At 47.1% G+C, this 13,430-nt stretch overlaps 1 protein-coding gene across 22 annotated transcripts in view; it reads left to right on the top strand.

Annotated features, from left to right (window-relative positions):
• The window catches only part of CACNA1G (calcium voltage-gated channel subunit alpha1 G), a 152,015-nt gene that overhangs the window by 116,780 nt on the left and 21,805 nt on the right, over nucleotides 1–13,430 (top strand). For 11 of the 22 annotated variants that reach the window (XM_063352512.1, XM_063352496.1, XM_063352506.1 and 8 more), the window contains 6 exons: nucleotides 222–347; nucleotides 952–1,041; nucleotides 1,621–1,834; nucleotides 4,282–4,332; nucleotides 10,197–10,348; nucleotides 12,753–12,862. In XM_063352512.1, the coding sequence (XP_063208582.1) occupies nucleotides 222–347; nucleotides 952–1,041; nucleotides 1,621–1,834; nucleotides 4,282–4,332; nucleotides 10,197–10,348; nucleotides 12,753–12,862 (743 nt within the window). The remainder of the gene's footprint in view (nucleotides 1–221; nucleotides 348–951; nucleotides 1,042–1,620; nucleotides 1,835–4,281; nucleotides 4,333–10,196; nucleotides 10,349–12,752; nucleotides 12,863–13,430) is intronic. The other 11 variants (XM_063352508.1, XM_063352514.1, XM_063352501.1 and 8 more) reach the window with 3 other exon arrangements.

Genomic DNA, 13,430 nt, shown 5'->3' with positions numbered 1-13,430 from the left:
GAGGTGGGTGTCCTAAATGATGTGAAATCAGGCATTTGCTCATTAGGTGCATATTATACAGGCTGCTCGCTCTTAATAACCAGCACGAATGAGGCCATTCCCTTAACTTCTCCGGTCGGCGTGGGCTGTGCAGAACGCCCCAGGAGAAATGCCCGTCATCTGCAGAGAAAGCCTGCGGACCAAACCCTTACCTTTCCTCTCTTCTTTGTGTTGTTTTGCAGCTTTTCAAAGGCAAGTTTTTTGTCTGCCAGGGCGAGGACACCAGAAACATCACAAATAAATCGGATTGTACAGAAGCAAGCTACAAATGGGTCCGGCACAAGTATAATTTTGATAATCTCGGCCAGGTATTAATAGAATGGTAATCTGCTTCTTTGCTCCTTTACTTTAAAACCTGTGCATTATTATCCCATGGGATTTTCTTGCAGGGCACTACCAGTCGCAGTAAATATTCAGTTCACATACACGGCATTCTGTCTCTGTAAATCCCAAAGGTAGTGTTTCCAAGCAGGCATACACTTCTTTTCGGAACAGAACAAGCACATGTGGCTTCGTGGAGTACTTAATTGCTTCACTGCTACATAACAAACCAAATATATCTTGCAGAAGGGCTTGTCTAATAGAGCCGGACACTTTCAACCATCTCTGCAGCACAGCCTTATTTTAGCAGCATGGTAAGGACTAATTAGTCGGGAGCTGTACAGACCTGGAGGGTGGAAATGAAGCTGCTTTTGTCTTCGGCTTTGTGGTTTCCGAATTAGCGCTCATTGCTGAACCAGGCGCTGACATTGATAGGTTTTTGCTGCCAGGAGAAACCTTGGGCATCAAAGTGTCCCATTATCAGCCAGGTAATGATAATCCCCAGACAGGAAAGGGCAAAGAGGAGTAAAATGTTACAGGTAAAAAAGCTGTAGTGCAACTATGTCTGACTTGTTTCCCATGTATTTCTAGGCCCTGATGTCTCTCTTTGTTCTGGCCTCCAAGGACGGGTGGGTGGATATCATGTACGATGGCTTAGATGCTGTGGGAGTTGACCAGCAGGTACGTGCTCTAGCAGAGCTGTAAGAAGTGAGTTGTCAAAGGTGACACATTTTGGCTCTTGTTTTGCAAAGTACTGTTGGCTTCCACAGTCAGACGGGGTTATGGGGTTGGGATCAAGGCAACCGATTAACCCAAGACCTGGGGCGTAACAAGGAGCCAAGTGAAAAGTCTGGATTTGGACCTGGCCTTTTCCCTACAGGTTTTGCAACACGACTGGTGTAACTAGCATTAGCAGAATCTATCGAAGCACCTATTGAAGAACGGTTCGACTTCTTAAGCAATTTGGACATTTCAGGAGAAAAGAAGTGCTTTGTGTAGGTACAGGTTTTCAGTGAGGGACTTACAATAGCTGCAGAGGATGCTGCTGTCCTGCTGTTGGCAGAGCAGAGGTGGTTCTTCTGTCCTCAGAGTGCTTTGTGTTTTGGGAGCATTCAGTTAAAGTGTCTCAGCGGGCTCTAATTTTCAGGAAGAGCAGAACACACAGAGCTGCCTCAAAGGGGAACCCACGGGTTTGTGGATGTGGCAGCTGCATGAATTTTTTTACGGTTCGGTTGACTTTTGCCTTCCTCCACTTTGCAGCCAGTCATGAACTACAACCCGTGGATGCTCCTCTACTTCATCTCCTTCCTGCTGATTGTGGCCTTCTTCGTCCTCAACATGTTCGTGGGGGTGGTGGTGGAGAATTTCCACAAGTGTCGGCAGCACCAGGAGGAGGAAGAAGCCAAGAGGCGGGAGGAGAAGAGGCTTCGCCGGCTGGAGAAAAAGAGAAGGAGTAAGGAGAAACAGATGGCTGGTCGGTAGTCTTTCCACATCTTTCTGAGTCCTGCTTGACCTTCCACACGATCCCCTCCTCCCTCCCCTCCCTGCCTCGCGCCTGGTGATCATTCTTCTCCCAAAAGCATGTCCAGCTATAAAATTTGCATGAAGGAAATAGTGTTGTTTTAGGCTGAGCAAGGAGCCATGGAAGCCTTTTTAATGGCTGCATGATTTGCAATGACCTTTCTGTTGGAGGTTATTTAAATTAAAATATAATGACAATCAGACCTGGAGCTTCTTGGATAGCAGAGCTCAGTGTTACACAAATAGTGACAACTGCAAAGATCAGCAGTGCCGAATGGCACCATAAATCTTCTGAGTCATGAGCACTGTTGCTGATAACTGGATTCACTATTTGGTTTATTACAGCCTTGTAATGCCACAGTGATGTTACCTGTCCCATTTATCAAGCAGGTTTATTTATTGGCACAGTAGCACCACTGCTATTCAAGAGTGTAATAAAATAATGGAGCCATCTCATTCTAGTGATGCTTAAAAACTCCTTAGAGAAACATATCAATGCATTTGCTTGAGAAATACAGATTAGAGGGGAAAAAAAACAAAAAAAAAAAGCAGTTGAGGAGAGTAACTAACCAGACAAAATAGCGCTGATGCAAACTGAACCAAACTCCAGACTGGATGCGCGAGGTTGCAGCCCTGCCTAGAGAAGGCTTTACAGGTGAAAGGAGGCTAGACCTCCACTCTGCCAAAAGTCTCCAACCTGAGATTTGTCCTTTAGCCCAGTTTTTCTTTTAATTTGGTTGAATAAGTAAGAAAGAAGTCAGCCAGAGGCCACAGGTCGGAGGTACTCTTCTCGCATGCTCTCTTTTCTGACTGAACCTTCTCCGTTGCCCTCCGTGTCCATGGCCTCGCTCTTCCTCTCCCTGGTCAGTCCGCCTGCTGCTCTCTCCGTGTCCCCTTTCACATCTCTTCTCTATCTTTGACAGACTTCAGTACTGTTTAAGAGGCTGTCTGATCAGGCGCTTGTTCCGAAAGCTGGTAATATTAAGTCTGTTTTATTTTTTTTAATAATCTAAGAGGTGTTTAATAGCTGTGACAGGCTTAGTCGTGCAACCACATACCACAGCGGTGTCTCAGCCTCTCTCAGTTCAGCACTTACCCAGCACTTTACTTTGGTCACGTCTTTAAGTCCCATGAACTGCACGGGTTCTGTAACCAATAGGATGTGTCACACCAGCCTCTGGACATCAAACTTTGGTTTATGCCGAGAGCCAGGGGCTTCCTCGATGGTCAGTGGAAAGATGGAGGCTTCCCTCAAGAGCAGTGGAGGACACGTTAAACTGTTCTCAGTTAAGTGGGATACAGATGGATTTTTTTTGTTTGTTTTTCATGTCAAGGAAATGCCTAGAAAGCTCTTTCAGTCAGTCCGAGTTCCCAAGCACAGTTTCAGGCTGATGAGTTAGAAAATGTTTTTAAAGGCTGGATAGAAAGATCCCTATTTAAAGTTGCAGTTTTGGAAAGCAGACATTTCTGTAGAAGAAAAATAGATGTTTAGTTATTATTAATGACCTTATTTATAATGCTAGAGGAACTAGATGAAGAAAAGACATAAGTCTGGGCAATTTCCCAGCGGGAAGGAATCACAAACCATCCTTGGAGATGTAGTTATTCACTCAGTCCTATGAAATGCCTAATTAAAGAGGCAATAAACAGCTATTTTACTGAGGATCAAATATTGCTGAGTATTCAATTGCCATAAAAACCTTTCAAGAGCAAAGTATGGAGCCCTCTAAATCGCTTCAGAACAGTTTTCCCAATTCGCGTTCAGTGAAATGTTGGTTTTAATGGACCATGTCCAGCTTTGCCCTCAGAGGCAACAGATGTCGTTGCTTAGCTTCATTCTGCACGGTGGGAACTTGCAGATGATACCAAGACTAGATTTTTGATCTTGCCAGCAACTGCATGGGGGTCCCTTTCCGCTGGGCCCAGATGCCCAAACCAATCTGTGGATGTCAGGTGTAGACATCCAGCTGGTGGCACAGTCATTTTTGATCGTAGACTCTTCAAATGCATTTGCCCAATCGGACATCTGAAAACCAGAAAAGGATGTGAGATCCCAGCTCGGTGAGATGTAAGTAGATGTAACGTGCACTGGCCCAGCAGGATATGTACAAAGTCCGTCCTTCAGAAGCGTCTTCTCCTTCACCATCATCAAGCCAGGGGGTTCTAGGGGATCTCTTGGGCTTCCACCCGTGTACGTGTGAGAAGCACAAGAACCCTTCCTTTTTCACGATGAGCCCGTGTACCTGAGCCCACCTTCCATGAGGCACAAGGAGAGGATCCCGCAAGGAGACATTCCCAGTAGAGGCAACGGAGAACCCGAGAGCCGTAGGGACCCCTGAAGGGGAAGGGAAGTCTTGCCGTGTGTCCTGCCGGGTGATTAATGCCGTTTCGTTCTTTTAGATCTAATGCTGGATGATGTATTAATGGAGAGCTCAGCCAGTGCAGTGCAAGGTACTGGGAAGTCAGCACGTCTCGTCCCACTTGAATGGCAGTGCTGTGTCACTAACGGCTGGCCACCGCTGCTGTGAGGCATCCCACTAAACCGTGTGTGTGGTGCAGAGCTCGTTTGCTTACTTCATGGCACACGCATATCATTCTGACCTGCAGGTCTGCAGACCTGGCTCAGGACTGACACTTGCAAACCCTTAATTTACCCCTCGATCATGTTACGTTTTTCAGTATTATTTTTTTTCTGGTTTTCATTAAGACACTGTCAGACTTTTCATGTCTTTTTTTTTTTTTTCCTTTTTTTTTTTTTTTTGTGTTTTTGGTTTTTCTTAGAGAATAATGACTGGACTGTGAAATGGGTCCTTTATTGTTTACCCTCGCTTTCCAACCACCAACTTGGGAGTCTCTGAATAATTTGCAGGAGTGTCTCCGGAAGGCAGGCAGTCTCGCTTAGGGTGGTTATTTCATTATTTCTCCAGCCCTTGCTCATTGCTCCGCAAACACCGTGCTTCAGGGAGGCACGGTACTTTTTCCGCAGGGTACAATGCAGCGTAGCGCAGAGCCTCGGTGCTTTCACGGGAAGACCAACCCCCCACACCAACCCTCAGCGTGGACACGGGGTTTACCCGTTGTGCTGCCAAACTGGTACGTTCTTCGTATTGATTGAGAGTTGCTCAATCCGTGAGGCATCTTGTAAATGAAAAGAAATGAAGATGCCACCTCAAAGCCTTTCCAGGCCCTGGAGGGGATGGACCAGCTGGGGTTTGACCTGGCCACCCTGACCAGGGCTCGCTCCCGTCTCCCTTTCCCCCCTCACCAGGACGGTGCTCAGGGCTGCAAATCTGTCCCTCGCTCTTTCTATTTTTAGAAGAAGCTTTGATCTGGCAAGCATTTTGTTTAATTCATAACTTAAGAATATTAGCCTGAATAATTAAAGAGGTGCCAACGTAGAAACAAATATAGCTGTAATTTTTGACAAAAATAATATGCTAGGAAAATTGTGCCATTAAAGCTCTCACCTGTGAACAAGCTCGCACTGCTTGAGACGGGAGCAAGGCTCCATCCATCTCTCATGTATTGCAGGGAGTTTTGATTAAATAAAAATTGCAAGGTGAGGGCTATCGGCTTTCACTGCAGAGGATAACTCCGGGAGACCGAGGTTCCTACCTTATATTTCTAAGGCCTTGTTGGAAGTTATCACAACATGCTTTAATAAACCCTGAATCTCCTTCCCATTACCATTCCTGGTATTTTTATTTCTTTGCCTTCATTCTTGCTTTTCTTTGTAGGCCTCCTGTCCTCTCCTGCGACACGGGGGCAGCACGAGGGTCTTGTCACTGGGTTTGGGGATCTGTTTATTTTTTTCTTCTTTTTATTTGGTTGTGACTCCTGTCCTGGTTCTACAGAGCTGTATCAAGGCTGTCTTATTTTATTTTATTTTTAAGGCATTGAACTCATTCCAAACCCCCCCGTTATCCTGCGCAGGCTCAGAAAGACTCTTAGAGTTTGCCTTTAGAAAGTGTGCGATTGTCAGGTCTGTGCTTTGTGTTTCCTTTTGTTGTCTTTTCTTTGGATGCAGAGGTAGTGAATGTGCCACGCTGCTCTTCAGGCACCAGCGTGAGGGAATAGAAAGATTTTATTTCTGAACCTGACTGTGGGGGATGTGAGGGAATCGGTCCCGGGTGCTGTAGACGAACCTCCCGTGGTTCAGTAAGAAATCTGGAGTTGTGACCCTGAACCTTCCACACATCTCTGCACTTACAGAGGGATTCTTTTCTCTTTCTCTGAAGATAAGATGGAGTATTGTGTGTGTGTGCTGCTGCCTGGTGCTTAGTGAGATATTATAATTTTATTTTTTCCCTTTTTTTTTTTTTTTTCAAGTCTACATTCTATCACAACTGGAATCTTCTCAGTGGAAATAATTTATCATTTTCCATTTTGCTTTTTTTTTTTTTAATAAATCCATTCAGTACAATAAAAGCCAAGTAAAACACTGTGTTTAAATACAAAAAAAAAGTTCCTTCAGTGCAAACTACTTTTTAACCTAATAATATTCTTTGATACAGTTTGTAAATCCAGCTGCGTCACGGGCTCATTGCTCACTGGTCTGCCGCTGTCCTCCAGATACACTCAGACCTGCAAAGTAGTTAATTCCCTTATTATAGGAGAAGGAAGAAGCTGGAGGAGACGGTAATGGAATTGTCCCACTCTCGTGAATTCCAATTTCCCGTGCCCACGCACCTCCGGCTTGAAAGCCACCTCGGGGAAAGTGGCAATTTCTCTCTTGACAGGGCTATATTCAGAGGCAGACGCTATTCAGAGATATTTTGGAGTCGCATGCCCAGCCCCGTTCCCCCAGGAAAATGCAGTTAATGGGAAGAGAGTGGCCCCGGCCCCATCTCCCGCGGCACCGACAGAGACCAGCCAAGGGCTGGGACCGGCTGGGAGCCGGCAGTGGCACTGCCCAGCACAACCAGGGCTGTCTCCACCGCTGCTCTGCTGGTCACCGGTGCTATTTCACAGGTCACCTCCTAGAGCTGTCAGGCAAACACCCGCACGGGGTTTGATGCCCCAGACCCTGGCTGTGATCGCTGAAGCCGATGGGCACCTGGCCTGGGGATGTTAGAGCGGGATTGGGAATGGGAGAAGCTTATCCTGCACCAGCACTGGTCACCACCTTCCCCAATGGGCAGGAGAGGTCGGCGATGAGTTTGGGTACCCCAAAAACCACAGGCTGGGGCTGCTGCGCTCTGCCTCCCAGCCCTGCTCAAGGGCTCAGTTGTAATCCCGCGGGATGATGCCAGGAGGAGTACAGAATGTCTGCTTGGGAAACAACTTCAGTTGAGAGCCCGTAAAAATGGTACATTAAACCCAAGTGCTTCCCTTGCCGGTGTGGTGCCCTTGGACCACTGTCGCCCAGGGCGAGCGGGCAGCTGGGACTCTCCCAAGCCAGCGCTCAACCAGCTGCGAAATCTCCTTCCTACCTGGGGTAGGAGGAGATTGCTTGGGATTCACTGTCTGAGCTCCAGGGTACTGATATCTAAATTTGAGCCACTTCTCCCTCTCCCCGACTCCTGGCCTCCGGCCACGGTGAAGCAGCTTGATTTACACCCTGTTTACCAGCCTGGTGCCTCGTGGTGGGCTTTTGCTGTATTTCCCCATCTTCTCGCATTCTCATTCTGCCAATTCTTTTGTTCGTTCGCTCTCCTCCTCTTTTCTTTAACACCATGTGTGCCGGGAAGCCAAGTTAACCTTTCCAGTAATAACCGAGACTAACCCAAAGCTCTTGTTGTTCTTGACACAGTGTATTGTAACAGTACAGTAATGTGGTGTTGTGTTAGTTGTGAAGTTCACCACCTGGAGTTTAACAGATGTCTGTATTTCCCAAGATGTTGGTATTGTTTAGATCTTTACTGCAATACTTAGAAACAATACTGTGTGATAGGGGGCATGGGCTTTGCACCCGGATAATTATACACGAGCAGCACCCAACTCCTCTGCGGAACTGCGCAGGTTCGGGTTCAATAAGTGGTATTTATGCAATAGCAAGAAGATGGTTTATCTGTTCAGAAAGTTCCCTGCCCACCTAGACACAGTAGTTTTTATCTCTAGAGCTCGGACAGCATGCCAGCTTGTGTGTGGTTCATCTCACGGTAACACCGGTATTGCACTAATATGCATGGCCGGCACGCGGAGACGGGCGAAGCGAGTGGTGGCACGATGCATAAACAGGGTTGACGAATCCCCTCTTGACAACGTTAACGGGGAAGGATGAAACTTTCACCGGTGGTGATTTTCTAAGGCTGCAAGCGCATCTGCGAGAGCAGCATCCAGAGGCATTGGGCTGTGGAAACCTGGGGGGTTGCGCTGGGAAAGGTGGAAAGGGGTTTGGGAGAGGGGGGAAGCGTGGGGGGAGAAGCCTTTGTGGCTGTACGAACAATTAGCAACCCTGCTTATGAGGCCGTGCGCTGGCTAATCCAGGTGCAGGAGCCCTGCACAGGAGACATTTTACAACCTCTCTCTAAATCCTCTCTCTGTTCTAACAGCGTCGGTGCTATTCTGTAGGATTTGGAATTACCTGTCAATCAAAGCTAAGAAAAAATTTGAATTCCGCTGTAATTATTCATAAGTAAATCCACTGCAAGAAAAGGCAGAAACATTGACGTTTTTCTTTTTGAATGTGAATTATACATAAATGTAGAAGAAGTAAGTGATCCAATTACGATGGCGTTTCTTTCTGAGACGATAAGTTGGTTCATAAAAATAGGTCCTATTCCTAACCTAATTGTATTCAAACATTTTAGTTAATTTGCTACTCATAATTTAGCATAATGTGATCGAGATATCTTGACTTTATGGAGATTTATGCAGATTCTGAGATATCTGACAAAGTCTTATGAGTGAGTCAGCAGCTACCAGTCTGCTTTTTTGTAAGCGCTCAATAGATTCGGCATGAAAATTCATTTTATAGACCTTTTCATCGATACCGTGCTTTAGCACTCAGGTACGGATCACCTAAAGCATGCTGCAGATCAGAAAGTGAATATTAATGCTGCCTTTCATTTGATGACACTGAAGCAGAATTTTGGGCGTTCCAAACCCCTACAGAATAAAACTGCTGAGTGATTTGTCTCTCTGGTCCCTGGGCTCTAAGGGAAAGGTCTGTCTCTATGGAAAAAAACAAAACTCCGATTTTTCAGGATCCTGTTGCGAAGCGGGGAGTGCAGGAAACCATTAAATCTATGGGTTTGATTGCAATGTCATTGGCTATTGACAAAGTGAATTCTATTTCCAGGCAAAATTTAATCTTCTAAAATTAGTTTTCCCTGAGGGCAACCCAAACCTGTGCTTCGCGGCTTCATTCTGCCCAACTTTTTGCTTGGAGTAATGTATCAAACTGTACATTTGCTGAGCGGCACCAAATATCAAGCCGTGTAATTCTTACAGCTCAATAATTTTCATAACCAGTTGATCATCTAATTATGAGAGTAATATTATACTCTGACATATTCAAGACAGTCCTTTCCACTTCAATCTGCATTATAATGCCTCCTTGAAAATTGTACTGAATTATATACTCAGCCTTGGCGTTTCCTCATTAGAGATTAGGTGAGTAAATGAGTTTATCTCTAGGAACATTCGGGGTCTAAAGAGCATGTGTCATCCCTGAGGCAGCCAAACACGGGAATGAGTTGAACAGTGAAATCTGTACTTTGATAATCTTGTCCAAATGGAGGATCATTATTTTTCTAATCGCTAAGGCTGACTGATCGGTTTTCCTTGGTATTTTTATGGACCATTTTTCAGGGCTCTAACAGCCAAAGTGTTGAATTTTCTTCTTTCTACAGTTTATTGCAAAGGACATAATACGCCTGAATTAACTTCTCTTTCAGAGACCACCGCTAACTCAGTGGCCGGTATTTTTAAGCCATCGTTAGTAAAATCTGTCCCCAACATCTGACCGTTAATTGGGTTTTCAGATACTTTGGGGACTTTTAAGATCAGCAGAAACAAAAATTGTTGGTTTAATTTAAATTTCATTTAAATTTCCCTCCCAGGAAAACATTCTTTAGCAGCTAAATTTAGTCAGTTTAGCCCCAGCTCACCTCATCCCTGATGCCATAAGGCTGAGTATAGCGCATGTCCCACTGAAGATGTTTAACGGATGTAAGATGCCGGGAGCCCTGCCGTGTATTAAAAATGGTAACATGCCAGCAAGAAAAAAAGGAAATAAAAAAGACAGCATGTTGCTGTGATCGGTCTAGAATTTATCATCTTTGGAGTTGGACAGTGAGGGTGCGTTGACTTCAGAAAGACACAGAGAAATGACTTGACGTGCCTCTCCGCTCTCCTCCTCCCCGCTGCAGAAGCTCAGTGTAAGCCCTACTATTCGGATTATTCCCGCTTCCGCCTCCTGATCCACCAGATGTGCACCAGCCACTACCTGGATTTGTTCATCACCGGAGTGATCGGCCTCAACGTCATCACCATGGCCATGGAGCACTACCAGCAGCCGAAGGTATGGGGATAGAGGGGGGAAGAGCAGGGGGGGCACGTGCTCAGCCGTGGTGGGATGTGCCGAGGGGCAGAGTTAAGGCCAGTTTTGCTGTTAGACCTCGAGGCCACCGGTCACCATGCCTGACCTGGCCCTTTGCCCCGTAGACTGTCCCCATCCCTCATCTGGCTTCCAGCTCAAACCATGGCTTTGGGTACCTGGATCCCATTGCACCTCTCCCTTCGAGTTAAGTGCAAACAAACTGCTTTGAAAATGAGGATGAGAGCATGTTCTTTTTGTTTGCTAGGTAGGATCATCATTGACGTATTCCATTTGACTTAGGATTTCCACCAAAAAAGGGAGAAAAAGGAAAAAGAATAGTAGAATTTGCGAAATGTTCCTTTTTGCGAAGCTTCTCCTAAATCCCCAGTGTCCCACAGGGCCCAATTTTCACAGGCACCAGATTCTGTGCTGGTCCTTAAAATACATTTTATTATATTAGTACGCTAAGTTCCTGGGTCTTTGTCATATTCTGAAAATAAAAACAGCCTGTCCTGGGATGTCAAGTCTCTTGTGCGTAAGAATGAAATGGAAATAGCTGCCTTTGCCATATAACTTGTACTTATTTTTATTAGCCACTTTCAGAATGAATAAATATAACACACAATAGGAGGGAATATTCTTTAAGACTAGACAGGACTTGCATACGTAATGTAAAAAAAACCCAAACAACTAAGACAGGCGAGCAAGGGGAAAAATATCCTCCAGCCTGTCATAAAGAAGCCAAAAAGTGAAAGGGCACAAGCCCAATTTATTTTTTTTTTCTGTCCAGGTCACCTTTAAATACCCTGGAAGGCTCATTGCATGATTCAGTCATTTGGTGATGAAAAAGGTTGTTGGCTAAGGAGCCTGTATTGGAATCGCTCTAGGGCGCGCGTCTTACCGCAGTCGTTTTGCAGCTACATTTTCTCTTGTATTATAAAAATGTTGGGCAGGCTTTTGTTTTTAATTTTCTTTAGGAAAATAACATTTTGTCTCTAAGCCTCTGGTATGCAGCATCTGGGTAATAACTCGGAGCTTGGGCTGCGCTGAGATGACAGCACCCTTAGAGCCGTGCACGCGCTTGAGAGTCCTGCTGAATCGGGGCTCTGAAATCACTCTGCTCTGGGTGGCTGATGGCCGGGATCCTGCGGGTATTTAAAAGGCTAAACGTATCAGAGAGCTTTATATCCCAATAAACCATTGCTCGGCATCTCGCTGCTGAAAGGGGCTGGTGGTGGGATACCCCGGGATGCCCCGTGGATGGGATCCCAGCCGGAGATGCTGCGGCTGCCCACAGAGAGGAGGGGCTGGCCTGCGCGTGGAGGTGGTTCGAGCAAAGAGCTACCGGGCAAAATCTGCTTTTGCCAAATAAATGTGCTCATTTGCTGGCAGAGCCCAGGTCCCCTGCGGTACGACAGGGAGGCTCGTTCGGAGCCGCAGCTTCCTTTGGTGGCTGGGCTTGTACTTCTTGGGCAGGTGAGGTGGGGTTTGGCCGTGGATGCTTGAGGTTAAACTGTAGCAGGAGGGCAGAGTGTGTGGCTTAAATCCCCTCCACTGTGATTTCTCCTGCTCGAGGCTCAGTAAGTCACGTTTTCGGTCTGAGAGCACTCTGTTGGCATCTCCCCCATCCCCTAACAGTGCCCTGGACACAGTTGTTATCACCTCGTTTGCCAGCAGCGAGAAATTCAATGCAGGTTACCTAAGGGGCCATGCACTTTTGGGATGAAATCCCCTGACGCGGCTCAATGCCTGGCTGTGCAGGGGTTGTCCCAGCCAGGAGGCACCCGTGACAATGGCACGGCTGTGACTTCTGCAGAGGGAAGGGTGGGCAGAGGAAAACCCGAGACGCTTGCTCCCGCTGGCATGCCAGCCCTCTCTCCCGCTCCTTGCCAAAAGCTCAAGGTGAGGAGTACATGACAGGCTGTCGCAAAGAAGCCATTTGGCTAGCGCTTCCACCGTCCCGGCCAGCCCACGGCTCTTGCAGCAGCGCACAAACGAGGGAGTGGGATGAAATTCAGCTTTCTGCCGGGAGCACAAGGGGTTTTGCGCTGCTGACACCTGCAAACGTGGCAGCTCTTACCACTCACCCGACCCGCCCCAGCCGGGGCCGCGTCTCTGCCGCGGGGATTGAGACGGGCCTTGGGTTTGTGTCCGCCCCTCCCGGGAACTATGTCAGCTGGGTCGGGGCCAGGCAGAAATGCAGTCTGTGCAATCCCTGAGGTACTGGGGCTTTTCCCTGGGACATTTGTCATCGGCGACAGCCCAGGGTTGGAGCCTTTTGTCTGTAGTTAGGAACTGAGTAGCTGGGGAGAGGAGGGCAGGTTTGCAGGGGCAAAGCCCCTCAGCAGAGCTAGCGTCTAACCCGTGTCCTGTGTCCACATCCCAGGTTCTTGATGAAGCCCTGAAGATTTGCAACTACATCTTCACCGTTATCTTTGTCCTGGAGTCTGTTTTCAAGCTTATCGCCTTTGGGTTTCGTCGCTTCTTCCAAGACAGGTAACAAAAGCTCCATCTTGACCGCGGGGGCAGCAGCAGGTTTCTGGAGACAGCTGCCCAAATTCCATGTCCTGGACCCCCGTGCTCTTCCCGGTGATGTCAGTCTGAGACGTGTGAACGCTTTTTGGTGTGACTGGTTGAAACCAGGGTAGATGGATTTGGGATGAGGGTTGGAGGAAGGATTATTTGTGCCAGGGAGTGTGAGTGCACCACTTTGGCCCTTGGGGGTGGACAAACTATGAGCGAGTCTCACACTGAGCGTCTGGTTCTCCTCTCACACCAGTTGCGTGTCCGTAATCAAGAGGACCTGGTGAAGTGGCAAAATTTACGCCGAGAGAGAATCTGGTCCTCGGTGGAAATGAAAGGGAAAAGGGACCTCTTTTTATGCAGATGCTGAGCAGCAGATGACGTTGCTTCTTTTTCTAGATTTTCACTCTTTTACCTCACAAATACAGATTTTACGTCCTTGGCGAATCATTCTCCACCCATTTTTGCCTCCTTCAGCAAAGAAGCTGAAGCAGGACCAAGAGCGCTGGCACTGACTAGGATTTGACATGAGCCCTTCAGC

Source organism: Chroicocephalus ridibundus, chromosome 14 (assembly GCF_963924245.1).
Source record: "Chroicocephalus ridibundus chromosome 14, bChrRid1.1, whole genome shotgun sequence".
NCBI lineage: Eukaryota > Metazoa > Chordata > Aves > Charadriiformes > Laridae > Chroicocephalus > Chroicocephalus ridibundus.
Note: the sequence above shows the minus strand (reverse complement) of the source record. Positions and strands in the feature narration are given on the sequence as shown.